This window comes from Rhinolophus sinicus, linkage group LG15 (genome assembly GCF_036562045.2).
Source record: "Rhinolophus sinicus isolate RSC01 linkage group LG15, ASM3656204v1, whole genome shotgun sequence".
Classification (NCBI taxonomy): domain Eukaryota; kingdom Metazoa; phylum Chordata; class Mammalia; order Chiroptera; family Rhinolophidae; genus Rhinolophus; species Rhinolophus sinicus.
In genome coordinates this window covers 8428110-8454797 of record NC_133764.1, presented here as the reverse complement: position 1 = coordinate 8454797, position 26688 = coordinate 8428110, and the positions used below count along the sequence as shown (strand labels likewise).

At 38.8% G+C, this 26688-nt stretch overlaps 1 protein-coding gene across 1 annotated transcript; it reads right to left on the bottom strand.

The window, feature by feature from the left end:
- Window positions 1–1234: 1234 nt before the first annotated feature.
- Window positions 1235–26212, bottom strand: LOC109460130 (myosin-4). The gene is made up of 40 exons (XM_074319851.1): window positions 26157–26212; window positions 25896–25944; window positions 23294–23536; window positions 23041–23184; window positions 22527–22683; window positions 21593–21620; window positions 21382–21490; window positions 21198–21290; window positions 20995–21058; window positions 20756–20854; window positions 20528–20631; window positions 18297–18435; window positions 17564–17682; window positions 17313–17462; window positions 16548–16718; window positions 14675–14981; window positions 13727–13800; window positions 13064–13151; window positions 12864–12981; window positions 12415–12538; window positions 12184–12320; window positions 11804–12059; window positions 10882–11124; window positions 10397–10573; window positions 10028–10173; window positions 9655–9745; window positions 9179–9568; window positions 8547–8673; window positions 7988–8106; window positions 7663–7859; window positions 6269–6452; window positions 6023–6188; window positions 5797–5921; window positions 5216–5524; window positions 4413–4616; window positions 2949–3074; window positions 2688–2858; window positions 2498–2602; window positions 2295–2390; window positions 1235–1507 (listed from the first exon to the last, which is right to left on the bottom strand). Exons 3-40 carry the CDS (start codon window positions 23495–23497, stop codon window positions 1355–1357), a joined length of 5814 nt encoding a protein of 1937 aa, XP_074175952.1. The 5' UTR covers window positions 23498–23536; window positions 25896–25944; window positions 26157–26212; the 3' UTR covers window positions 1235–1354.
- Window positions 26213–26688: the final 476 nt, after the last annotated feature.

Genomic DNA, 26688 nt, shown 5'->3' with positions numbered 1-26688 from the left:
ATAAAATAATCAATTGGTATTCTACTCTCATATATTAAAGATCCACACAATAAAGCCAAATTGTAAGCTTTATAAAAGTATCAAAGAAAAAACCACTCTGGCAATGGCTCTGATAAAATACAGTCACATTCTTTTTGCTATTAAGAAATAAATTGCCTTTCTGGTTCCACCTTAAAATATGAACAGTACTAGAAAGATCAGGTTACTTGGTAAGCAGAACTGTGTATATAAATTAGAAGGTTAACAGCAATAATTATCTGAAAAGTTTTGTCATTTTTCTTGGAGAGGGAGGTGGTTCAGAGGAAAAGAATTTCCCCCAAAAGGAAATAAAATCTATAACCACGAAGTAACTGGTAGGTTTGAATGCAGTGAAACTGTTGAACTTCTTCAGTGTTCTCCCAGTCCTTTCTTTACACTAGTGTTAGAACTCTGCTTTCACTCTGAATTTTTGTTCATTTCCATCACTATCATCTCTAATTTCTCCATATTCATAGCCTTCTTAATAGTCATTCCAGGCTCTGGTCTTTCCTATCGTACTCTATCCTCTGTACCGCTGCCAGAATTGAGTCAACTGTCCTCTTCATGGAATTTGACCAGTTTGATGTATGTTCATTATAATTCCTCAGCTCTGCCTGTGAGGCTGTACCCTTCTCAGTCAGGTTTTCCCTTCTACCTCTGACCTCACCTGCTGCCCTTTGCTGCTGGCACCTATGTTTAAACTATGAAATTTCATGCTCATTTTCTTTTCTTCTAATGACCAGCTCCTTTTCTCTTTTACCTAATAACTATACATCTTTTAGGAGGTAGCTCACAGTCTTCTTTGAAAAGTCTTTCTGGATCCCTCAGGTTAGCAGCTCACTATGTTATTGTCACGTTTTGTTTTCATACTTCAATCAGAGTATGTATGTTGTGCTGTAATCTGTTTGAATTGCTGTCTGTCCCACTGGCTTGAGCTCCTCAAAGGCAGGGATGAAGTCATATCTTGGGTGCGCAATTCTGTACACACACATACTTGGTATTCATTAAAATTGGATGAATGGAATTGAGGGTACATTCACCACCTTTACATCCTCTCAGAGCACTTCATTTCATTTGCCTTCTATTAAAAGTTCATTCATTGCCCACATTCATTTTTGTCACCATCTCTGACTGCACCAATAGGAGCTCAACAAGTGCTGAGTAAATGAATTAGTTCCAATAGCACTATAGAGATTGTAATTAAGAGACCCATGTCTTTTTAGATTGCAAAATTATCTGCAGATTTTATTTCCTTGATATTACAGTGACAAGTGACAGTGACAAAGAACTTCACATTTTGCGCATTTCTTTGGTCACCTTTCAGCATTAGAATGAATTACTCTTCACTTATGACTTTTGTGTGAACCTCCCGGCTCTTCACCCGCAGCTTGTTGACCTGCGACTCGGCGATGTCAGCCCGCTCCTCAGCCTCTTCCAGCTCGTGCTGGATCTTGCGGAACTTGGCGAGATTGACGTTGGATTGTTCCTCCTGAGGAAAGAAATGCATTTGAGAGTATAAGAACATTTGATGTTTTCTGATTCTTAGTGCCTGTATTACTAGAAGTAGCTACAGGATTTGCTTCACGAATGAGACAGTATAAAGTTTCTGTTGTTGGGTGATGTACCCACACACTCACCTCAATGAATGAGTGGGCTGACAACCCCCTGCCCAATCCCTTTCTCTTAACTTTCTTCCTGGCAAACTTAAGATGCTACAATGACCACTGGAAGGTCAACATAGCAGGAATCTGAATCAGTCTTGTTTCTGTGAAACAAACTTTAAAAAGTAGGCACAGTAGTAGAATTGGCCACAGAGAACCTTAAGGAAGGTTTCAGAATTAACAGGATAAGAAACGTAACTGCAGCCAAATGAAAAAGAAATGTCCTGAGATGGATTTATCATGAAGTTAAATAAAAGTTAAACTTCAGAGCCCTCATTTGCATAGCCCTTATGAGGGCTGGGAATATAGCACCCCCAGATGGGAGTTGCAGAGTGTTCTCAATAGGGAGAGAATTGCTTTGTAACGAGGAAGCATTTCTGTGTTAACAAGTCTGGAAAATTGCTTAAAGAGGTCTCAGAAGAAATGAACCTGAATCTCTAAGGCTCTAATAATTCATGGTAAAATGTTCTCCTTCTCAAAAATAAATACTCATTTTCATACCTAATTTTGTATTCTCAATTTTATATTCTTTGCCTTAAAAAAAGCCTCTTAAATTCTATAACGTTGAAGCTCCACAAAACCTGGACTTGCTCCTGAACCTTTCAAGATACTCACAGCCTCTTCGGCTTGTCTCTTATACGCTTTAACTTTGGCTTGTAGTTTGTCCACCAAGTCCTGCAGCCTGAGAACATTCTTGCGGTCCTCCTCAGTCTGAAATGAAAAAGGTAGCAAATAAATAGTGTCAATATTTGAAAACAACTCATTTTTGTTTTCTTTTCTTGAAAATAAAATTGGGAAAACATGGAAAGGCTGGTCACCTGGTAAGTGAGTTCCTTCACTCTTCTCTCGTGTTTGCGAAGACCCTTCACAGCCTCAACATTGCGCTTCTGTTCATTATCAACTTCATTTTCAAGCTCCCTTACCTGGAAGACAACAAAGGTGTTTAACAAGTGGCTCTAACGAGCTGCATGAACAGTCTGGGAATCGAGTGAAGTGATGGAGACCCACCCTGGCCTCCAGTTTCTGGATCTGCTTCTTCCCGCCCTTCAGGGCCAGCTGCTCAGCCTCATCCAGACGGTGCTGCAGGTCCTTCACCGTCTGCTCCAGGTTCTTCTTCATCCGCTCCAGGTGGGCGCTGGTGTCCTGCTCTTTCTTCAGCTCCTCAGCCATCATGGCCGCCTAATTAGCAAATCAATCAAGATAATAAGGAAACGTGGTCATGGTGGGTCGCATACCCGTAGCAGGAAAACAAGTGCTCAGCGTGCTCACGTCAGTGATGGCCTTCTTGGCTTTCTCTTCTGCGTTGCGAGCTTCCTGGACAATGTCCTCCATCTCTCCCTGGATTTGGGAGATGTCTGTCTCCAGCTTCTTCTTGGTGTTGATCAGGCTGGTGTTCTGTTTTAAATTAATAAAAAAGGAGAAAAGCACATTTAATTATGAATATTTACATGATCAATTTTATTAGTGTATATAGGCATAAACTATTTATCTAAGAAATGTTCAGAATAAAAACCAAATCAAAAGTTGATTTTATGTTTATGCCTACTCTTCTTTCTACTCATATTTCTGTTAATAAAAATTCTCTGGAATTCTTCCAGGTAGAATTTAATTTTTGATATCAAAGATATTTGAAAATTATCAGTGGCTATTTATAAGCATAAAGCGCTACCCCTTCCCCAGGAAAAAATGTAAAGTGCTGTACTGTGTAGCACCACACAGCTCATGAATAATTGATGATTAACTTTTAGATGTTCATTCATATTTGTTGGTTCTATATTTTAAGTATAAAGTATATATTTAAGTATATATTTTAAGATTAGCATCATTAATGGTACAAAAATGATCCAAGAATCTTTTATGTTTTGGAAAAGTGATAATATTTGAAATATTCAATCTATTCAAGGGTACTAATACTGAGTAAGAAAAATGGTGTATTTTAATTTGGATATAAAATTATTTATAGTATGTGATTTTAACATTTCTGTGATGGCTATTTACTTATATTGTAACTTTTAAAAGTATACAATAATGTTTATTGTAATAGTAGAACATACAAATTAGCAAAAAAAGAGACAAAGAATAGTTATTGTCCTCTTACTACCCAGAAATAACCACTGATAACCCTTTTGTTTACCCTTCTGGATGTTTCCTAGATATTTTTAACAACAAAAAAAAAATATCATGATTTATGTATTATTTTTAAGTTGCTTTTTTAACTTTCTACGTACTACAATGGCTGCATATGAGCTATTGTGAGGATAGACCACCTTTTATGTAACGAATCCATTAGAAACAACAAATGCTAGCTAGCAGTAATGATCACCTCCATGAGTTTGAATTTAACAGCTTCTTTTTATATCCCATGAATTTAGCTTTGTGTGCACACATGGTGGCTTATTCTTTCTCTATTTTATTTGCTATCTAATGCAGTTTAGAGTTGCAAGACAAAATGTCCACCTATCTTGTATGTATGGTGATTGTTAGGGGGTCTTCTGTGCTTTTTTACAAATTTTCTAGAACTCAAAATTATTTCAAATGAACATGATTATGCCAGCCCATAAATATACTTGTGAACAAGCTAGGACCCAGGATGTACTTATTGATGTACATTTTCCAGAATTCCAGGAAGGGATTCTTGCCAAGACCACTCCTTACTATACAAACAAGCTTATCCTCTCAAGTTATCTTCATCTTTAGGGAATACATTTGCTTATCCGTAGTCCTGAATCTTACCTGGGTGTGCAATAGTTGCACACGCTCATTAGCATCCAGCAGCTCTTGCTCTGCCACCCTCCTGCTTCTCTCAGTCTGTTCCAGGGATGCCCTTAGCTCTTCAATCTCAGCCTGCATCAGGTTAGCTCTGCGCTCAACCATTGCCAGTTGTTCCTTAAGGTCATCTTGGGATCTGATGGCATCATCCAAATGTAGCTGAGTGTCCTACACAGAAAGAAAATGACTCCTGCTTATGCTCCAATTAAAGCAAATACAAATCTAATGTCATGTACACACATTGATCTTAAATTAATATCTTAGAGTATGATTAGACAGGAAAAATCTGCAAGTCCCTTTAATGACAAATCTTTTGTAGCCTAGGGTAGTAGTCCTGCTCAAAAGAACATGATGTTATATTATTTTAGATCCCGAATCATAGGAAAATACTATGGCTTAAGCTACAAAATTTTGGATCAGGAGATTATCCTTAGAGATCAGCTAGTCTAATGGTGTTATTTTGTGTATTTTAAACAAATGAAGTCCAGATAAATGAAGTGATTTATGCAGTGGCATGTAACAAAACTCTCTCATCACTTCCTCTGTCTCCTCACCCCTCACTACTTTGTCTTCTCTTCAGACAACAAAGTCAACTCTATCCTGTGCTTTCCGGAATTAAGCTCTTCTTTAGCTGTATACATAAAAATTTCAACTGATCACCATATTATTTAGGTGATGTATGGCATTTGGTCCTCCTAAAATATTAAAAATTGAGTTACCAATCATACTCAGACTGTATGACACCATGTGTGTTTATCCCAATGTACCTTCAGTATTCCTTGTGTGTTTCTAAGGTTCTTTATTGCCTCCGCAGCCTGACGGTTGGCATGGTTTAGCTGAATTTCCATTTCATTAAGGTCTCCCTCCATCTTCTTCTTGATCCTCAGGGCATCATTCCTGCTCCTGATCTCAGCATCTAGGGTGCTCTGCATTGATTCCACAACTCTGAGATGGTTCCTCTTTAGCTGATCAATTTCTTCATCTTTTTCAGCAATTTTCCGGTCAATCTCAGATTTCACCTGATTTAACTCAAGTTGGATGCGAAGGATTTTGCCCTCTTCATGTTCCAGGGATGCCTTTAGAAAAAGCAACATTTAGGTTTACCTAAGCATAAAGTTCAAAGAACTTTTTTTTTCAGTTATGATAATTTCAAGAAGGCATTAAAAAAACTCATAAATTTTCATACATCTTAATTCAGCCTATTACTTCTTCATTCCCAAGGTACAAGTCAGTATTTCTCACTGAATCATATGAGTTATCCCCTAAAAGTTTGCAACATGATTCATCTCAGTTGCTATTAATTTTTCAACTTATTTATAATGCACAGGTGAGCAAACAATACATGTACCTCTGCTTCCTCTAGGGCAGCCTGTAATTCACTCTTCTCTTGATCTATTTGTTTCTTTATTTTCTCCAATTCATGGATATGCTTTCCTCCCTCTGCAATTTGCTCGGTTAGGTCAGAAATCTCCTCTATAGTTTAATAATAAAATACCAAATTCAGTTGAGAGAAATGAAACATTGAAAAGATACTTCCCTGCCATTTTTGGAATAGAATGATTACAAAGACTCACGCTGTAAGTTCTTATTCTCTCGCTTTATGGTTTCAAGGTGATCCAGAGATTCCTCGTAGGCATTCTTCACCTTGAACAGCTCCGTGCTGAGAGACCGGGACTCCTTCTGGGAGGCCTCAAGTTCAGCCTGAGTTTCCTCATACTTCTGTTTCCATTCTGATAGGACCTGGAAGTACATCAGAACTAAGTCTCTGTAACCTAGAATCACTCCAGTTTCCCCCTAGGAAGCTGGTCACTGTGGTCTACCTTGTCAAAGTTCCTTTGTTTCTTGTCAAGAGCCGCGCAGGCAGCATTAGATCTCTCCACATCAATCATGAGGTCCTCCACTTCATTCTGGAGCCGCTGCTTGGTCTTTTCTAGAGAAGCACATTTGGAATTCACAGCTTCCACATGTTCCTCAGCGTCCTGCAGACGCTGGGCCAGCTTCTTCCTGAAAAGTTGGTCAGTGTGAGTGACCAAGAGCAGAATCAAAGTTACTGCAGGCAACTTTATAAAGCTGCTGACTAAGAAAACATATTTTTTCCCAAGATTCTTTGCTCGTATGTCTATAAGTTAAGGTTTTCTAAAATGTCTTCTCAGCACCCACTTTATCTCTTCTAGAATTCTGTTTTCCCTAGAGAATTTTTATCTTTATCTCAGGGGTTGTCAGATATATTTACGAGGCCATTTGTTTGTATGTGTGGTAATGGAGGAAGAGGAGGAGGTGGAGAGGTGGAGAAAGATTTAGCTGACTGAGAAATGTGAGGATATGGGGATGAGGAAGATGTGACAACCTTGAACAAGAGTCACATCATCAAAGGATGTTAGCATTGAATAGGGTCCTTAAACATTTTCTTGTATGGTCCTCTTTACAAATGAGGAAACTGGCCCAGAGTAACATGTTCAAGGTCATACAATTAATCAGTAACTTTCTGGGTTTAGTCAGCCCAGACAATAAATATTATTCCATTATTACACTTCTCAAATATCCTCCAATTTTACTGCTCCCTTCACCAGCTCACCTCTCCCAACCCACACTCTAATCTAGAATAGTCCACCTGCTAAAATCTCTCATTCTGTCTAGTTCTAACAACTACTAAGATAAATCAAATTTAGAGAAGCTTCCTTCACTGGGGACATAATGGTTATTTTCCTTCTAGGTGTAACTCCCATGAGTTTTATTCCACAAACTGTGTGTTATTAGTGAAGAAGTTCATTTTTCTGGTGGTTAGTTAAATAATGACAGAGTATGAGGGTCTTATTCTGAATTTCCAATACTCCAGGTGGGGATAAACTAATTACTGTTAATTATAATGTTCATAATAATGTACCAGGTAGTCTCAATGTCTTCATTTCTCTTCATATTAAAGGAAATTAATTCTACTTGATTCATAAAGGGTATGCTGATAATTATTAACTCATTTTGCTGAAAATAAATTTAAGATCCTTTTGTAGTGGATCAGAATGGGGAGAGGGTGCCCACGCTCCATGGACATGCACTAGGATTTAAGGAGAATACGGTGCAATCCACCACTCTGCAATAAAATGGGCTGAAATCCTTCACTTGTCTCCATGTCTGGAATATTCTCTTTCTTTCATTTTTCCTTTGCTGTTTTTAAACATTTACTTCTTTCTGACCCCTCCCCACTAAGAGCCCGTACTTGGCCTCCTCCAGCTCCTCTGTGCGCTGGATGGCGTCTGTCTCGTATTTGGTCCTCCACTGGGCAACCTCACTGTTGGCCTTGGACATTGCCCTCTGCAGCTCGGCTTTACCTTCCTGCTCCTCCTCATACTGTTCCCGCAGCAGGTCACAGTCGTGGCGGGCGGACTGCAGGGCGTGGGCCAGGGCGTTCTTGGCCTGAACCAACCAAAAAGTGTGCAATGTAAGCTTATGTTCTGATCATCCATATTCTCTGTGTGAAGTTCAATAGTGTCTTCTTGATGCAGAATTCAAGTGGTTAAAAATATCAACTGGAGAATTCTCACCTTAGATTCCTCTTCTAGCTGCCTCTTTAATTCCTCAATCTGTTGTGTAAATGCTTGTTTGCCTCGGGATAGCTGAGAAACCATAGATTCTTTCTCATCTAGCTGTCGTGAAAACTCACCTGTGAAAGACAAAACATAAGTGATTTTGTTCTGTTACCTAGGTGAAGAATAATTGAAAGAACTAAATAACGTTAGACCTCTTATTTCATATAATGGAAAGACTAACTCAAGAGCTTTGAGGCCGTTGGGAAGGTTATTTCCTGCTCTTTCAAAAATGTGTGCGTTTTCTTTGGTATTTTAGGGTTTGGGTTTTTTTGAGTAATGCTGAGGCAACAAAAATTTCCTCTGCTCAGGGAGCTTGATTCCTCCCCCCACCCCAATGATACCTTATAAATCATTCTTTTTACCATCTCACAATAAAAAGATGAAAGAATAACAAATCAATGGTAAATGGGTGTATGTGGCTCAAGAAGTAATTTGTGTTTGACAGGTATACACAGGTGGAGGCTTGCCTTTCATTCTTTACCACTCCACAGGCTGGTCGCATTTATTTACTGACCTGATTCTGTATGTAAACGTGCCCTCTGGGCTGACAATTCATTTATTAAGCGTTGTTGTTCCTCTTCCTTTGTTTTCATTTCATTAAGCTGGTCCTCTAGTGTGCGGCACATTTTCTCAAAGTTTCCCTGTGGTGAGAAGCACAAACAGAAAAGATGAGACATTTCGATTCATAAGTCTGGGATTTGGAGAGCTGTGAGTATTTGTGGAAAGGAGTTCCATTTTATTTACTTTTCTAACAACCTCAAAGCCCTACACATGCCTTGGATGTAGAGGTACATAATTTTGTCTGAATTAATAAATAAATTATTGTAAAAATGATATTGGAAATGACTGCGAAGCATAAGCATCATTTAGATTCTGCATCATGTAGAGTGTGGTTTTTAGGTACTTTGTTTATGTTTTTCCTGTATTTACATTCTCTCACGATGTTAGTGGCAACGTTTAAAGTGATTTCTACAAATAAGATGTGAAAACCAAAATGGTTCAATTCAATATAGTGATGTCTATTAGAAATAATCTTAATATTTGAGATAATATCTTAAGTTTGTACAGTTGGATTAGATGTAGTTGTATATAAATTTGATCGTTTTGAATTGTTGCAAATAAAGATGAAAAGGGGACAAGAAAGACCTTGGCTTTGGAGACAGTCTCCATGTTGCTGGCCAGGTCATCGATCTCCATCTTCAGCTCGCTCTTCTCCTTCTCCAGCTTCTGCTTGACCCTCTGCAGGTTGTCTATCTGCTCGCCGAGCTCAGCGACGCTGTCCGCGTGCTTCTTCCTCAGGGTGGCTGCGGTGGCTTCGTGCTGCAGGGTGGCCTCCTCCAGGTCCCTGCGCATTTTCTGGAACTCAGCCTCCCTCTTCTTGTTCATCTCAATCTGGGCTGAAGTTGCCCCACCAGCTTCTTCCAGCCGCTCGCTGATCTCCTCCAGTTCCCGGGAGAGGTCAGAGCGCTGCTTCTCTGCTTTGGCCCGAGAGGCCCGCTCGGCCTCGATTTCCTCCTCCAGCTCCTCAGTGCGGGCCTGGGGGTGACATATCAATATTAACCTGAATACATGGCATCCTTGCTTCGTGTAATGCCCAGAGAAGGTGGATGTCATATACTTACCTGTAACTCCTTGATCTTCTTCTGCAGCTGCATCGCAAGGGCCTGTTCGTCTTCAATCTTGCTTTGCAGATTGCTCATTTCAAACTCTTTCCTGTTAGAAGAGCATCACGTTAGCTCACAGTCAATTCTCTCAACAGTCTTCTTTTCTGTCTATAATCGAATGTCTTTATACTGCTGGTGTTGAAGAAGTGAGCAGTACATGTTTTGCAAGTCAATAATCTACTATTTTCATTAAATAAAATAGTGAAAGATATCATTGTTGTTGTTTTTTTTACATATGCCATGAAGTAATATTTTAGAGATCTTTAAAGCATATATTTCATCTGAAATGACAGGTAATAAGCAGGTTACAATTAAATTGTATCGCACTCACTTTTTGAGTTTCTCATCAAGCTGCTGTTTGTCATTTTCTACATCCATTGTGGATTCTTGGGCCAATTTTAGGTCACCCTCCAGTTTTCTCTTGGCTCTTTCTAAATCCATACGAAGTTTCTTTTCTTGTTCCAGAGATCCTTCAAGCTAAATTTATAATGCGTTTTATTTACTTCGGTTCTTAAGCACTGGACTCTATATTAGTAGCTTTCAAAGATACACAGGGCAATTGAAAAAGATACACCAAATAGCCTGAAAACATTAATTATTGCTTCCAACAGCAGCTAAAAGTTAATGAGCATCACTTAGGGTTACGCGTTACAATTGTTTATTTCCTCTTAAGGGGAAACACTGTGTTTTTCACACTTACGTCATCCACTTGCTGCTCCAGCTTGGTTTTAGCTTTGGTCAGGGTGTTGACTTTGTCCTCTTCTGCCTGCAGGTCATCCAGGGTCTGCTGGTGGGCCTCTTGGAGGGCCTTCTTCTCCTTGGTCAGCTTAGCTATGGTCTCATCCAGGCTTGCCATCTCTTCTGTGAGGTTTTTCACCTTTAGATTTGGACAAATATCAGGAATGTTAATGACATCCTGTCATCTTGATGAAAAACCTGGTAATAATCTTAGAGCAACGTCAGCCTGATAGAAAAGAGAAACTACAAGCTAACTCAGGCATATGTGGCTAAAACCTATGGGAGATAAAGGTCAAGGTAAATAGAAATTGTAAAGACTAAAAAGATGACATAATTATGATGGTACTTTCCTTTCATATTCAATAGTTTTAAGATAAACTTTCAATTAAAATACTTCAGTAATAAGCTAGCATTTGTAAATATTCTGAAAGGAATCATGATTTGTACCTTGTTCTCTGTGGCATGCTTTTCCTTTTCAACCTTGGCCAGTGTCAGCTCAAGGTCATCAATGTCTTTCTTCAGTTCTGAACATTCATCCTCCAGTTTCCTCTTCTTGGCCGTCAGCTCAGCATTGATCTCTTCCTCATCCTCAGCTCTCTCAGTCACCTCTTTGATCTTGGCTTCGAGCTGGATTTTGGTTTTGATCAGCTGGTCACATCTTTCCTCTGCATCAGCCAAACCTTCTGCTTCCTAAAGGGAGAAATTAAATATTTTCATTTGTCTAAGCTCTATCTGCAAATACACAAAATTTATTAAAAGGTGGAAACCTCAATGACTGAACCAGTTTGGTCAACACATATGCCAACTAACTTGCCAGCTTTTAAAATCAAAAGGACAAAATGTTAGTAATTTCAATCTTCTGATAAAATATAATAACAGATCTACAAATATCCATGCATGGAAAGTTAAATCAGGAAAATGAGCCTTTTGGCAAAATTTGCACCTTTGCTACGTTGGAAAAGTCACTTATTTATGCTAAGACTCAGCTTTCTTTCATTTTTCTGTCCCAATAAAGAAAATATAACTTCTATTTTATGCAAAAAATATTTACTGAGGAGAGAACATTCTAATCCAAGAGACGATTCTATAAAGAAAGGAAAATGTCGATGGATATTTTTATTATTTTGCTCACTGACAGCCAAATGATGTATGAATGTACATATGAGCATATGCAGCATAATTTGTGACTTTGCATCTATCGCTTCTTTAGGTCTGTGTCTTAGTATTTTTGAAAGGTAAACAATTACAACAAATGTTTCAGTGGAAACCATTTATTTATACACCTTAAATTTAAAAAATTCTCATATCAAGTCAGATATTGTTTGGATGATGTAAGATATGGCTAAACTATGCAATATTTAATACTCACAGATTGAACTTGAAGCTGTAAGTCATTTTTCTCTTGCATCAGAGACACCATTTTCTCTTCAAGTTCTTTCCTTTTTGCCTCCGATTTAGCCAAATCTTCTTTGGTCTTCTCAAATTCTTCCTTCATGTTGGCCATCTCCTTCTCTGTCTCCGCACTCTTGAGGAGGGGCTTGATCTTGAAATACAGCTTCATCCAGGGCCAGTGCTTCACATTCATGAAAGCACGGATATTGTACTGGATGCAGAAGATGGACTCTCTGTAAGAAACAAAAAAAGATGCAAATGAAAAAGAATGTGGAAAGTGACCATCCCTCAACAAAAGTAATGAATGCATTGGATTCAACTGTGAAAATGGAAGAGGACTTGTACTTGGTCCCTTACCTCCTCTCCATCATCTTCTTGAACTCCACCCTCATCAGGTACCCTCTGCACATGGCTTGAGTGCGTGTGATGAGTTGGGCCAGCTTTTCATCTCGCATCTCCTCTAGAGTTCCCAACAGGCCAGCTTTAAAGAAAACCTTGCCAAAGAACCAATTTAATACGTTATTTCCATTCATGAGAAAGTCCAAAGGGGATGAAATTATGATAGATAGCAATTTACGTTGTTAGTACCTTGGTATGACCGAATTTGTACTGGGTGTGGTCAATGTCAATAGACCCTAGAAGTTTCTCAGAGGCTTTCTTGCTGTCAATGAACTGACCCTCTGGGATAGCACTTGCATTTAGAACCTTGTATCTGTCAGAATAAAAAGGATATTAAAGTGTGGTTTTTCTTCACTGAATTAAAAAGAGGTGGAACTCTTGGTAGCTATCATTGAAAAAATTATAGATTGATTTTTTTGGTGACAAATGCATTCAAATAATCAATCAGTGCTTTGTGTAGAACTTGCAAAGATATGATGAAACATTTATGATAATATAAACCAAGACTCCTTTCTTTTATGATCACATTTTAAATAATTGCATTTCAGTGTTCAAGGAAAAGTTGAAAAATATTTGAGTGATATGGCAATGTTGATGTAGACTAGCAAATTGAAAGGAATAAATAATGAGACACAAACCTCTGTTTGAAGTCTGCATAGAGGATTCTGCTGGGGAAGCCCTTCCTGCAGATACGGATGCCTTCCAGCACACCGTTGCACCTGAGCTGGTGCAGCACAAGTTCGTGCTCCATGGCCCCTAAAAAGAAGATATTTTTTCTGTATAAAAGTCTAAGGAAAAGTCACATTGAAGTCTTATTTGGGTATCAGAAATATCTTACCAGGGGTTTTAGTTTCATTGGGAATGAGACAGCGTACAAAGTGGGGGTGAGTGCTCTTCAAGTTGGTCATCAGCTTATTTAAATTCTCCTATAAAACCATATGAAAAATTTGAAAATAGTTTCTAGTTCCATCGACTTGCGAGTCCCTGACAATGAATGACCTGTGGTTAATGTGCTCCCATTTCATGTTTTAATGAGCTGTCTCAATGAAGAACAAATAATGACAGCCAAGAGAAAGCATATACATGAAGTATAGATAGAAAATTATGGGTTACACAAAACAGTCAACTTTAGTTTATTTTTCTCAATCACTGCCAATCAGTGAAAATTTGTATAGAGACTTTGGTCATACAAAATAGATGTAACTGAAACCAGTGGTTGCTTTTCAGAGAGGGTTTGATTTCATGTGAAATTTGTTTAATGCCAGATATTTCAGATTTGGGGCTTAGAGAGGATACGGCTCATTTATCATCAGGTTTGATGTGAAGAGACGCACTGTGGGTCCGCTTCTTGTTGTTTTTCCTGAGATATTTTTCAGATTTTGTTTAGTGCATAAGTACTTTTTTCAGCTTCACCATAGATTTCTTTAAAAGTTCTTGCACAGTTATGATAATTTAATTTTTTTACATAAGCAACCCTTTGGAATTCAAGAATATACTGTACCCTGAAAAGAGCTGACACTGTCTGGAAAGAAGAACCCTTCTTCTTGGCACCTTTCTTTCCACCACCACCACTTTCTGAAAAATAAAATAAAATAATTAAAATGATTTGCAACAGCCTTTTTTAAGTACTAGCCATCGACATCAGGGCTGCCAAAATTCCTTTGGGAATTTAAATTTGCACTCATTCCTGTTATCGTTCCTATTCGTCTTTCCATATCTCTCCTCCTTCAACTCTAGATTTGGAAAATATAAGCATTGGCTCACATTATAAGCATTCGGTAAAACAACACCAACAACGGAAGAACTGTGTATGAAAAGAGTATACTTGGGGAAGGGATGGGACTCCTCTAATCCAAATCAGCAAAGTCTATTCCCCTGGAGGAAGTGCCCAGGAGACAGAGTCGTGGTGCCTCCTTGGTGCACACATCCGCCAGAGAACAGGCAAAGTTGCCGGCTTGGTGTCAGGTAGGGGAACCTCTGCTGACTTGCAGGGAAGTCCTGTCTCCTCTTTGTCTATATTTTTCTGCTATTACTTGTACTATTACTGATGTTAGGAAACGTAAAAGAACAGAACTTCAATTTCTCAAGCACTAGTGCCCTGACAAACAATTTCCTCATCTCCAACTTAGTGGGATCCTTGAAGGAATCAATACTATTAATATGGTAGAAATGAACTGTATGATACTGAGCAAGTCACTTAGGCTCTCTGAGTCTCTGTTTCTTTACTGGTGAAAGGAAACCATAGACTAAATGATCTATAGTGTCAATTTTACTTCTGAAAGTCTATGATCGTAAGACGGTAGCACACTTATTAAATATACTTCATTTCATTAGATCCATATTGGCCGGTATTTTCATGTTAGGTCTTGCTATAAGTATATCTGTCCCTGATAAATAGTATATTTCTGGTTTGTGACTCGAGGAACATATTCACGATATTAAAAATGACCTTCAGCAGCTGCTCCCCCAGCGAAGAGGAGGGCCAGAGTCTTCATTGAAGACTTCTGATACAGCCCAAGCACGGTCTCGTTCAGGGGGTCCTTGTTCTTGTCAAGCCAGCCGGCGATGTTGTAATCCACGGTGCCCGCGTAATGCACCAGCGAGAAGTGGGCCTCAGCCTTGCCTTTGGCAGGCTTGGGCTTCTGGAAGTTGTTGGACTTGCCCAGGTGCTGTTCATACAGCTTGTTCTTGAAGGAGGTGTCTGTGGCCTTGGGGAACATGCACTCCTCTTCCAGGATGGAGAAGATGCCCATAGGCTAAGAGTAGGAAAAATGGGACAATGATGAGTCCCTCAGAAAAATATGCTCCAGTAATTTATGTACTTGGTGGAAACCTGAAAATATAACGTTCCAAAAGAAGACTTGGCATGATAAGAAATTAAATAGGCATGATACTACTTTATAGCCTATTCTCTACTACTGAAATGTGAAGCAATCATGTACCAAGGACATATGGGAAATATGTTAACTAGAAAACTCAATTAAAAAAAAAGAAGCCCATCTGTGCCACTTGACAAACTTTATGTGCAGAGTAGAAAATTAAATTCCAAAGCTACCATTTGAAAGCTGGATTCTTTATTCCATAAGTGTATATATCTAAATACTTTCTTTCCTACTGACAGTGTAACTTCCTTCACTGCAAATCTAGACATGACAAAAATATAAAGAGAAGAGAGATTATGAATAATGACTAGAAATGATCCATTCCCAGTAGAAAAGTTCGTCTCATGTTGTAGCATTAAAACTCTTTGTACTTCAAGCTGTATTCTCCACCACTGTGGAGTTAAGTGATGCTAATTTGGTTTTGCTTTGTAAGCAGATTGACTCTTTTCAGTGTCAAAATTGATATGAAAGCCTGGTAGAAAATTCTACACTGATGATTTTGCTTCAGTCACAAATTATCTTCCCCAACTATTTTCAGTGTTCCAGAAACTGAAATACTACAAAAAAACAGAGATGCCTTTTTTTGAGGACTGTATAGTTTTGGTGAATACTAGAGATATTATATCATCGAATTAAAATATCTTTCTCTCCAACTGGGCACACCTACTCTGCTTTTACGCTCTCATCTTGCATATTTTTATGAATTTTGACATTAGTTTTTGAAGTTTTCCTCCAGGGCAGTTGCATTTGCTTTTTCCACTGCTTATGGTAGGATTCACAGAGATGCCTTATTGATACCAACAGGTATATGCTGAGTTTCCACTACACTTTTGAAGGTGTTTAATGATTGTTTGATGAGTTTTAACATCTTCAGACCTGATATAACTATTGCTTTACCCTCTTGATAATGCAGAAGTCAGGGCTCATTTCCAGGTAAGGCTATAGAGAGGTTCGGTGTTTATTTAGTAGTCATTATTAGTTTACTCAGTAGTCATCAAAGTTTTAATGACTGTAACAATTGAAGAGTTAACCTTCCAACCTTTAAGATAGCTTGACATATCCTGCCTTAACACACATGAACGATGATATATACACCATACACCATCATGAGTTCACCAGAGTTAATTAAAATACGCAGAAGGCTAGCTGTGATTTCATTTCTTTCTCATATGTGCATGAAATCATGTAGGAATAACAGTGAGGGAAAATAACAGTGAGGGATAAACGTGACTGTGTATGTGTGTGTGCTGTAATCATTTTTCTACAAATTACTTTCTTCGTTAAGAACAGATCACTGTGACGCACCTCACAACTGATTGGAGTACACAAGTATGTCATAAGGCATCACTGCTTGTTCTGTGAAAATGGGGAGTGCAGTTAAACATAGGAAGGTGGACTATTTGTTTTTCATGTTTTGAAGGCTTGAAACGTCAAACAGACCTTCTCGATGAGCTCGATGCAGGCAGCCAGGTCCATCCCGAAGTCGATGAACTCCCACTCGATGCCTTCCTTCTTGTATTCCTCCTGCTCCAGCACGAACATGTGGTGGTTGAAAAACTGTTGCAGTTTCTCGTTGGTGAAGTTGATGCACAGCTGCTCCAGGCTATTAAACTAGAGAAAATATAAACATTAGAAATTACTCATAACTTAAGTATTTGTATACTTAATACTTGTATACTACTAATATCTCCTTCTGAATTTAAGGCATTTTGGTTTATTAAATTACGAAGGCTCAGATTGTTTTCTTAACATATGAAATAATTCTAAACAAGGGAGAATTGACTCTCAGTACTTTGCTTTCCATGTAACTGCCTGAAATCACGGATATGAGGCAAAATACTGTTAAATGAGGACATCTTTTAAATATTCAGAGTAATTTAAGGAAGTGTTTCTATACTCATCTGCTTGGATCCAGGATAGATGTTGACTATTTTAACCTTTCATGATCATTTTTGAGACTTCTAGACTTGCAAGACTAAAACTCTCTTTTCCTATTTATACCTATTTACTAGTTTTCGTATCTCTTCGAAGACCCTTCTTTAGCATAAATTCCATTTTGTACTTTTGTAAAGATACTTTTGAATGCTCTAAATAACTTAGTCTTCTTTCATGTGTCTAGTTAGTTTGTAGGACAGCTATTTTCCAATATTGACAGCAGCAGCAAGATCTGTAAACTTTCCTGCTACAAAGTTCCTGTTAACTCACATCAAAGATCTCAAAGCCAGCAATGTCCAAGACCCCGATGAAGTACTGCCGGGGCTGCTTGGTGTCCAGCTGCTGGTTGATACGGGTGACCATCCACAGGAACATCTTCTCGTACATGGCTTTGGCCAGGGCGCCCACCGAGTTGATCACCTTCAAGAACAACGGTAGTTTAGTTTTTGGATTGAAGACAGTGATGGACCCTTGAGTCTTCTGTGGTTCAAATGAATCAGAGGGTGTGAAGTCATCTTTACCTGCTGCACAGTCTGGCCTTTGGTGACGTACTCATTGCCGACCTTGACCCTGGGGTAGCAGAGGGCTTTGAGCAGGTCAGCAGAGTTCAGGCCCTGGAGGTAGGCTGCCTTGTCAGCAACTGCATGAACAAGGTAAGAATGGTGAAACCGGTCCTGGCTTACACAAGTTAAGGTGTGAATGACAATGACACAGGAAAAAAGTTTTGCTCAAAGAGTAGTATGTACAAATGTGGCAAAATCAACTCATTTGCTAATATTGTTTCAAAAGCATTGCTAATTCCAGTCATTTTTAAAAAAATGATAATTTGAGACTTGGGGAATTGATGTTCTGTGTGATATTTGAAACACAGCTAAAGTGGACCACAGATAAAAATGATATGAGAAACTCTAGTCTAGATAAATAGTGATAGGAAAATTCAGATCTGTTTTTTTTTTTTTTTTCCCACAGTGCACGTGGGCACACAGTTTATTCACTGGAATAAAAAAAGTTTTAATCACATAGCAAATACTAGCTTGCAATAAGCCAATGAAGAATGGAATGGGCAGAAATCATATCTCCACAAGTCTGCTCAGTCATGTAAAACACCAGGCAGTGAGTGTGCGTGTCATTTCTTTCCCTTGATACCGTTTCCTTTCATTCAATAAGTCAAAGAAAGTAAAATCATGGTCCATGCCTTTGAGGAGCTGATGATGTCAATTCTGTTAATTGAAAAATATCCACAGGGTGTGGTACCTTCAGTGCCATCTGGCTCAGCTTGCTCTTCCCTTTGCTTTTGCTTGAATTTCATGTTCCCATAATGCATCACAGCTCCTGTCAGCTTGTAAATGGCCCCCTTTTCATCAGAGCTGAAACCCAGGATGTCCACAGCACTCTGTGGGAAGAGTTGGATTTAACTCACCTCACAATTATCGCCATGGAAGCCTCAAGATACTCCTCCCTACTTTTTTCCTCATCACGCATTGTCTTATATTTGACTAACACTTTGTCATTTTCGAAAGACACTCAGATTCATCAACATCTTGCTCCACGTAGCAACACCAAGAGGTATTTAGACAGTAAAAGTTGAGTCATGCGGACAGCAAAGATGTTAGATGACTTGTCCACACTCACTCGGCCAGGACTCGGAGCCATGGTTTTGGATACCAAAGCCAGTGCTTTCATCATCTCTCCACATGAGCCTGGCCTTGCCACACATACTTATTGTCTCATGGGTTTCCTTGCTCTTTTCTCCAGCCTCACAAATCTCTATTTGCTCCTCCTTCTCCTATGTTGTCCTAACCCAACACATAATCAAAGTCTACCTTCCCACACTAATGGGCATGAAGGATGCAGTTGGGAAGAGGGTGTGAGGACAACAGCAGTGGCCTGAGTTTTTCTCCACCTGCCTCTCTGATACCAGATCACAGCTCAGCTGAGCATGAGACTCCTGGCAGTGAACTTTACCTGACAATTATTCATGTAGGTAAGAGACATTTGTGGAAAGACTTTTCTCCTTTTATTGAAATACTTTTGCATCTTTTTCCTCTATCAGATTTTGATTATCTTCATAGTTGCTCATGCTAAGCTTTGAAAAGGCTTATGCAGTGGGGGCAGGCATCAGAGAAGGTAGAAGAAGGTATGGTTATTTACCATGTTTGTCTCCTAAGACGCTTTCCTCAGATTATTGCCGTTCAGTTCTGCTCACTGACTACCTATTTACAGAACCTAGACCTTATTACAGAAGTCCTGGAGCAAGACTGCTACATTTGTCTAACCTCTGTCACTAGGAGCATTTCTCAACTCCGTATCACGTTTGGACATATGAATATAGTAATAAGTTATAGAGAGTAAGAGCTGATATTTATAAGATAAAGGCACACAACTAGTTTGTAGACTTCTTGAAAATAATACTTTAAAAGTATATTTGCAAGCAAGTTTCAATCCTATCTTGGGAATGTTGAGATATTCCCACTGGTGTAAAAGTTAAGAATAATCAAAGAAATTTGACTATTCAGAACCTTAAAAGAAAATGCAAAAGATGTATAAAGAAAATAAACCAGAGTAATAATCCTTAAAAAAAAGAGGAGGGGGTCTCCTATCCAAGTATTAAGCAAAATAAGTCAGAAAAAATCGAGACCCATATAATTTCACTCATATGCGAGATATAAAACTGAAAGCAACAAACAAACAAGATACACAAATAAGCAAAAACTCATAGATACAGACAACAGTTTAGTGGTTACAGAAGGTAAGGGGGAGAAGGGGTGATGAAAGAGGGAAAAGGGGGTCAAATATATGGTGATGGAAGAACTGACTCTGAACACAGTGCAATATATAGATGAAGTATTATAGAAATGTACACTTGAAACCTATATAATTCTACTAACCAATGTCACCCCAATAAATTTAATTTAAAAATTTTTAAAAAGAGGAAGGGGAGAGAATCTAAAGTTTCAATAATAAATGTAAAGGCTGCATGGAGTCCCCAAAAGAGTATTTTTCAGATGGACAATCCATTTCTTCTTATGCTGCATAGGCAGGAGAGAATTATATTATTAGCCCACGGAGGTATATTCAAAAGAAAGTTCATATTCACATTCGATTATAGAGGAACTGTGGGAATTTCATATTCTATTACAAAAAATGTAAAAATATTATAGCTGTTTCTCAGATTCTTGGATGTAGACTCTGGCATAAAATGAAAGGGAAGCATCGCTATTGGAGTACAAAAATTGACCAAAAATGACTGATGAAATAAGAAAAAAAAAGCCAATTATCCAAGGACTGACAGAGACCTAACATTTATTACAGACATTTAAAGTTTCTAATACGTGTGTGTGGGGGGAAGGGTCGCATTGCAATATCTTGTAATTTCATCCCAGGGGTAGGAAAGCCTGAAAGATAGTATTGCCTAGTTACAGTCTTTCTGATTATCCACTCTAATAGAGGAGAGTGCTGTGTACTGGAAAAGATCTGTGACTTACATCTGTGGCCATCAGCTCTTCCTGGTCATCAATGCTGGGGACTGTGATCTCACCTTGACTGACAAAGGCAAAGTCGTATGGGTTGGTGCTGATCAGAAGCAGTTCTGAGCACATGGAAAAGAGTAAATACAGACAGAGTTACTTTAGTCATCAACAACACTTCAGAGGGAACTTCTTAGATGGGCTGGTATTGTTTCTTGGCAGAAATCAATCGCAGCTATTTCTTACCAATCAGCTCTGGTTTTTTGTTGGACATAATTTGATAAAATATGTGGTAGCTTCTCTCAGCCTTTAGCTGGAAAGTGACGCGGGACTTTTCTAGCAGATCTAGAAAGTGAGATGAAAAGAAAAGGCCCCAGTGGAAAATGAGGTGTTTGGAAAGTTCACATGACATAGCTAAGAACAAGATTTTTAATATGTACCCCAAAGAAAAAGATTCTCAATCACTAATATTTATTATTACTTACATGTTTCAATATCTGCAGAAGCCAGTTTGCCTGTGGTGCCAAAATGGATCCTGATGAATTTACCCTTAAAGAGGCAAAGGAGGACTTATTGTACATATTAAAAGGCAGACACTATTTCTCTAGTTATGGAACAAATAGAAAAGATGTTGCTACAGAAGAGGCAGTGCTGATTCTCGCACGAAAGGGAAGACCAAGAGACTTACAAAGCGAGAGGAGTTGTCATTCCTCACGGTCTTGGCGTTGCCAAAGGCCTCCAGGAGGGGGTTGGCGCTGATGATCTGATCTTCCAGAGTCCCCTGCAAAGGCAAGAGCCGTCCTCACATCTGGGGCTCCAGACTTCCTGAGAGCCCTGGCAGTCTTGATGCTGACTCTGGCTGTCAGACTCACCTGCATTTTGCCAGGTTCCTCCTTCTTCTTCTCTCCAGTGACTGCAATTGTTGCAAAGTACTGGATGACACGCTTGGTGTTCACAGTCTTCCCTGCCCCAGATTCCCCACTGTCAAGTCCAGACAGAAGAAAAAGTCAGAATCTAAGGCTGTAGTAGTAACCACTGCAAGGATCAAAACTCAACAGAAAAGAAGACGTGAAATGTACATACGTAATCAGGATTGACTGGTTCTCACGATCTGTGAATGAGAAACTGAAGCTGAAGATAATGTTTAAAAAAAAAAAAAAGAACCTTAGCACATAGATTAACACCGATGTTGTAAACTCAAAATTGTCTTTTAAAAGCCCCCACTCTATGGTGATGGAAGGAGAACTGACTCTGGGTGGTGAACACACAATGGGATTTATAGATGATGTAATACAGAATTGTACACCTGAAATCTATGTAATTTTACTAACAATTGTCACCCCATAAATTTAAAAAATAAATTAAAAAAAAAAACACGAAAAAAGCCCCCACTCACCCCAAAATTATAACTGTATCAATTGGTGCTTTGCTTTCTTCACAAGATACTTTTTAAAAATAAGTAATTAAGTAAAAACAAAAAGATGTGCTAATTAATCAGTGTGCTAAACTCCCAATACCTTTAGTGTGATAGAATATGTAATGCATTATTTCACCATATTGCCCATGAGAATAAACTATCAATAGTAGATGGATGAATAATAGTTTCATGTCCTAGTTCATAGTTCAAACTGCTGTCATGATGTGAATAATGTCCAATCTGAAGTTTTATATAGTAATTGTGGCAACTTATCTCTAAGAGATTTCAAAGTTTACTTTTTAGGAGAGATGATATGTTAGGTATAATTAAAATGCATAGTTGATGCCTACATTTAGTTGATTTTGAGCTGTAATTTGCATTAATTAATTTGGATTTTAGCATAGAAATCTAAGCAAAGTTCCTTATAGTTTTGGACCTGGTGCATTTCATTCTAAATATATTTCCCCAATTTTATTAGTTCTATTATTATGTTCGTGCTGAACATTTTATTCTCCAAATACTGGCCCTATGTCTTCTGTGTTATCAATATACACATATTTTATAAGTGGCTATAAAAATTGTAACTGTGGACTCACTCACCAGTTAGCATGAACTGATAGGCGTTGTCAGAGATGGAGAAGATGTGGGGCGGGGCCTCCTGGCGCTTTTTGCCTCGGTAGGCAGACACCACCTCGGGGTTGTACACCGGCAGCCACTTGTAGGGGTTGACGGTGACACAGAATAGGCCTGAGTAGGTCTGTAGGAAATGACATGGTTGCTCAATCAGTAATCACCTCATTAATCTGCCTTGGAATTATGGAGAGAGAGACCTAAGTACTGCATTAGTTCCCATAAGGCTTCATGGTTTCATTCATTTGCTGCCTCCCTCTAACACCCACCGTGGCACAAAATGCTGCAGTTTTTCAGCTAATTCAGGATTAGGGAGATGGCTTTCCACATACATATTTTCAAATACATCAGGATTTACAACACTAACCAAATGATGGGTCTTGAGATAACACTGCAGTAGCAAAGTCTGAAAATAAAGTCCAGTGTGTTTTAGCTAACAGAGTACTTGGAGTTATGGAACAGTGAGGTCCAAGGGGGCACTCACGTAGATCATCCAGGCTGCGTAACGCTCTTTGAGGTTGTACAGCACCGCGGGCTCGTGGAGATGGGTCATCATGGCCATGTCCTCGATCTTGTCGTATTTGGGAGGGTTCATGGAGAAGACTTGATCATCCTTAACTGTGACAGTCTGTTAAGAAAAGGAGAAGCCTGTGTGTATCAACTAAGTAGTAGAAAAGGGTTCAAAGGTCAATTACACCTCCCCCTCCTTTTTACTTATTTATTTTTTTTTTACTCACAGCTCCACCTTCAGTCTTGGCTGTCACCTTCCCTCCTTCCCTGCTCTGCACTGTCGCTTTCACGTAGGATTCCTTAGGGTCCACCACAAAGACAGAGTTCTTGGCATCAAAGGGCTTGTTTTGGGCCTCAATGCGCTCCTTTTCAGGCTTCCGGAGGTAAGGAGCAGCCTCCCCAAAAATAGCCATCTCTGCGTCGCTACTCATGGCTGCCGGTTATGGATGGCAGCACAGCACCAGGTGGACCTAGAGGGAAGAAACAGAGTTGGACGATGCCCCAGGGTGTGGGTGGACAGTCTCCTGTCGCTCTCACATTAACGTGCTTTGCTGGATTGGCCATGTTTACTTCCTCACCCTTGCTTTTATGCCTCACTCCTGTACACCATGTAAAGTTTCTGAACGAGTAGTTCATTGCTTCGAAAGCCTCATATTAGTAGCTTAATTTTTCTGGCTTTTTAAAGCCTCCATTGTGTCTTCTCTATGAGCTGAGAAACATGGAGGAATTGACGTTTCAGTCAGCAACGTTTGTAATGCCCCAAGTGTGTCTAGAAGCTTTTCTTTTTCTGCTTGCTTTTCTTTTCTTTCCTTTTTTCCACATCACCCCCCCTTTTTTTTGACATAGTGATGATACAAAGAAATGGAAAATAACTGTTAAAAGTGGCTTTACAATCTAAATGGACCTACTTTAAAAACTCAAATATTTAGGCAAATTTTCCTCCTGCCCCAAATTATTAAAGTTGGATGTATAAACGAGACATAAAAATTATTAAAATTGGATTTTTGAAAAGGTACATCTGTTCAGTGAGGACATAGTCCAGGTTGAAAACATCTAATTAGCACAAATAAATTCCCAGTTAACTGACAAGTGTTAGGTAAATAAAGGGAAAAATAAGTACAACAAAAACTGAAAATCTAACAAACGACTTTGTCCTAAGTCGAAATTAAGTATGTTTTATCAATTCTTAAATTGTGAAAATCAGAAATATTGTCTAAACGAAACATAACTTTAAAAGTTTCTTGGAGAAAAAAATGAATTTTTAATAAAATTTTTGTAGCGATTGTATATTTTTAGTCTATACTTTCCTTTGTTTTTAGCTGGATTGTAACATACCAATCATTTTTATGATTCTTATTGTTGTAGGTCTCTCTCTCTCTCTCTCTCTCTCTCTCTCTCTCTCTCTCTCCATCCCTTCTTCCCGCCCTCTCTCCTTCCCTCCTCCTCTCATCTTAAAAATACCAATCCTCTAAAAATCTCTTCTGAAATGGGTAGCCAATATAAAGTTTCAAGCCAAAATAAACTTAATTTTTTTCCCACTGAGAAATTAGTTGTGAGAAAGTAAGTCCTCTTGCCCTGATGGCAAGGAGAGGATGAGTGACCAGGGTTAAACAAGGTGACCTTTGTGGAGCAGAAGAGGGGCTGGTTTGTGGAAAACAATGTCTTGGTTGACAATGACAACTGCCTCAACCTTTTATAGGCTTTCCAGGAATCTTGGTCTTTTATCATCAGCATTAAACTTCCTCTCAACTTACACAATGTTAGATATGGAATTTGCTGTTTACTATATCTCTGAAATCAATGTAGTTCATACTTGTAAAAGTCTTTTAGACAGTTTCAGGGGACAGATGTTAGAATTTAATATTAGGGTTTTTTTTTCCTTCAAAGGAGAAATGTAATTCAATTAATTACATTGTATTTTGTTTCTGTGTTTCAAGGCTTGTTACGGCAAGTCCTTGAATCCATTTGCACGGTGATAATTGCCTCAAGTTCAACAAGCAACATTCCTACACAGTGTGTCCTGTTCTTTTCTAAGTGCATAAGCTGATATATTAAATATAAACTCATATGAAATAATTATTAAATGGATGTATGTATATTATGTATATTCTTAATACAGAAAGTATAGGTCCTGACACGTGGAATTGGGCGAGGTCCTTTAAATGTTTTTGTTCTATGGGAGGAGTCCTTGGAAGCCCCCGACTTACATCAGAGATGGCAGGAGCTGGAGGGACCCTAACAGTCACCTAGAACACAGCCTCCTCATTTTACTGATGAGGGAACTGAGGCTCCTTCAACTAAGGAGAGTGGCAGGGTCATTCAGTGTCACAGAGGTATAAAGTGGTGGGGTGGTGCTCGGACATGAACCCTGTTCTCCTAAGTCCAGAGTCAGTGCTAATTCCACTGCAACACACTATTTCAAGATGCATAAATGTCAACTGGCTTGACCCAGGAAACTAGAGTCAGTGAAAAGCCTGGCTTGGCATCTAGAAATTTTGACTTCCAGATCACATAGTGTTGATATTCCCACTCCATCTCTCTGATATATCCTTATTGGTTAAGTTGCAGTAGTAGTTCACATTAAATATTGCATGCGATCATTGCATTCTTTTGGAAGGTCTAACAACATGTAAAAGAGAAGAGTCATTAAATTTTGTGTGCTTAAATGATCTCAAAAGTCAAAATTTTATGAGAAGCCATGTTTAAAGAGCAGCTGCTCCTTGTATCTTATTCCCAATACTGAATTAAGAAATAACATGGTAGCTCTTTAAGACATGGACATTTAGAGATGCCTTTGTTCTTAGGAGCGTAATAATAGATTACTCTTACCTCTTGTGTTACCAGATGGAGAAGATGGCAGGCTCAAAGCAGACAACTACTGTTGAAAGAAAAAACAAACAGGGGAATGCATATTCTTTTATCTTATTTTTCTCATTTAATCACAAAATAATAGTAACTATGTGCACAATATCATTCTTAGGAATGTTGGAAAGAAAAATTAGAATTTGGGAAACAATAGCCATCTCCCTTAAGTGACTAATAATTATCAGGAATGTAAAACTAGCCAAGTGTTCTTCCACGTATACATACCTTAAAGAATTTTGAGGACGGACAGGACAGAGGCATCTCCACTCCACTTTTATAGAGACCATTCTGCCAACACAGCAGCCACCTCAGCTGTCCTATCTGGGAAACTACTTGGCAAAACCTTTTTTTGGCAATCTCTTTGCACAATATTCACTGACTGTGGCCGTGAATGGATATAATTAGAAATATTTGTTGTCACCTATAAATAATTTGATAGAGGATGATCTAGGGGTTGTTTTTTTTTTTTTATAGGCATTTGATAGGGGATGGGGATTCAGAGCTTCTAAGGGTGTTTCTCCAGGTTTGCTTTTGCATCATTCATCACAGAATTCAAAGCCAGGTTCCCACTTACTCTCCTGCCTATAAAATTGGTCTGACAGAATCAGCCTGATGTGAGACGTTTAGGATGAATTGATTTGTTAGTGTTTAGAGCCACTAAGAAGCTGGGGTGAATTTTAGATCTGATGCTATGATGGGAAGCAGTGACTGATGGATATTAAGGCAGAAAATTCCTAGCTCAGGTCCAGAGTTTAGA

Excerpts from the sequence above, each read along its gene's own strand:
- LOC109460130 (XM_074319851.1), bottom strand. The coding sequence starts at position 23,497 with ATGAGTAGCGACGCAGAGATGGCTATTTTTGGGGAGGCTGCTCCTTAC. Across the intron at positions 21,059-21,197 it reads ATGACAACTCCTCTCGCTTT|GGTAAATTCATCAGGATCCA; the intron begins GTAAGTCTCTTG and ends TGCCTCTTTAAG. Across the intron at positions 10,174-10,396 it reads TGGAGCAGCAAGTGGATGAC|CTTGAAGGATCTCTGGAACA; the intron begins GTAAGTGTGAAA and ends TTATAAATTTAG.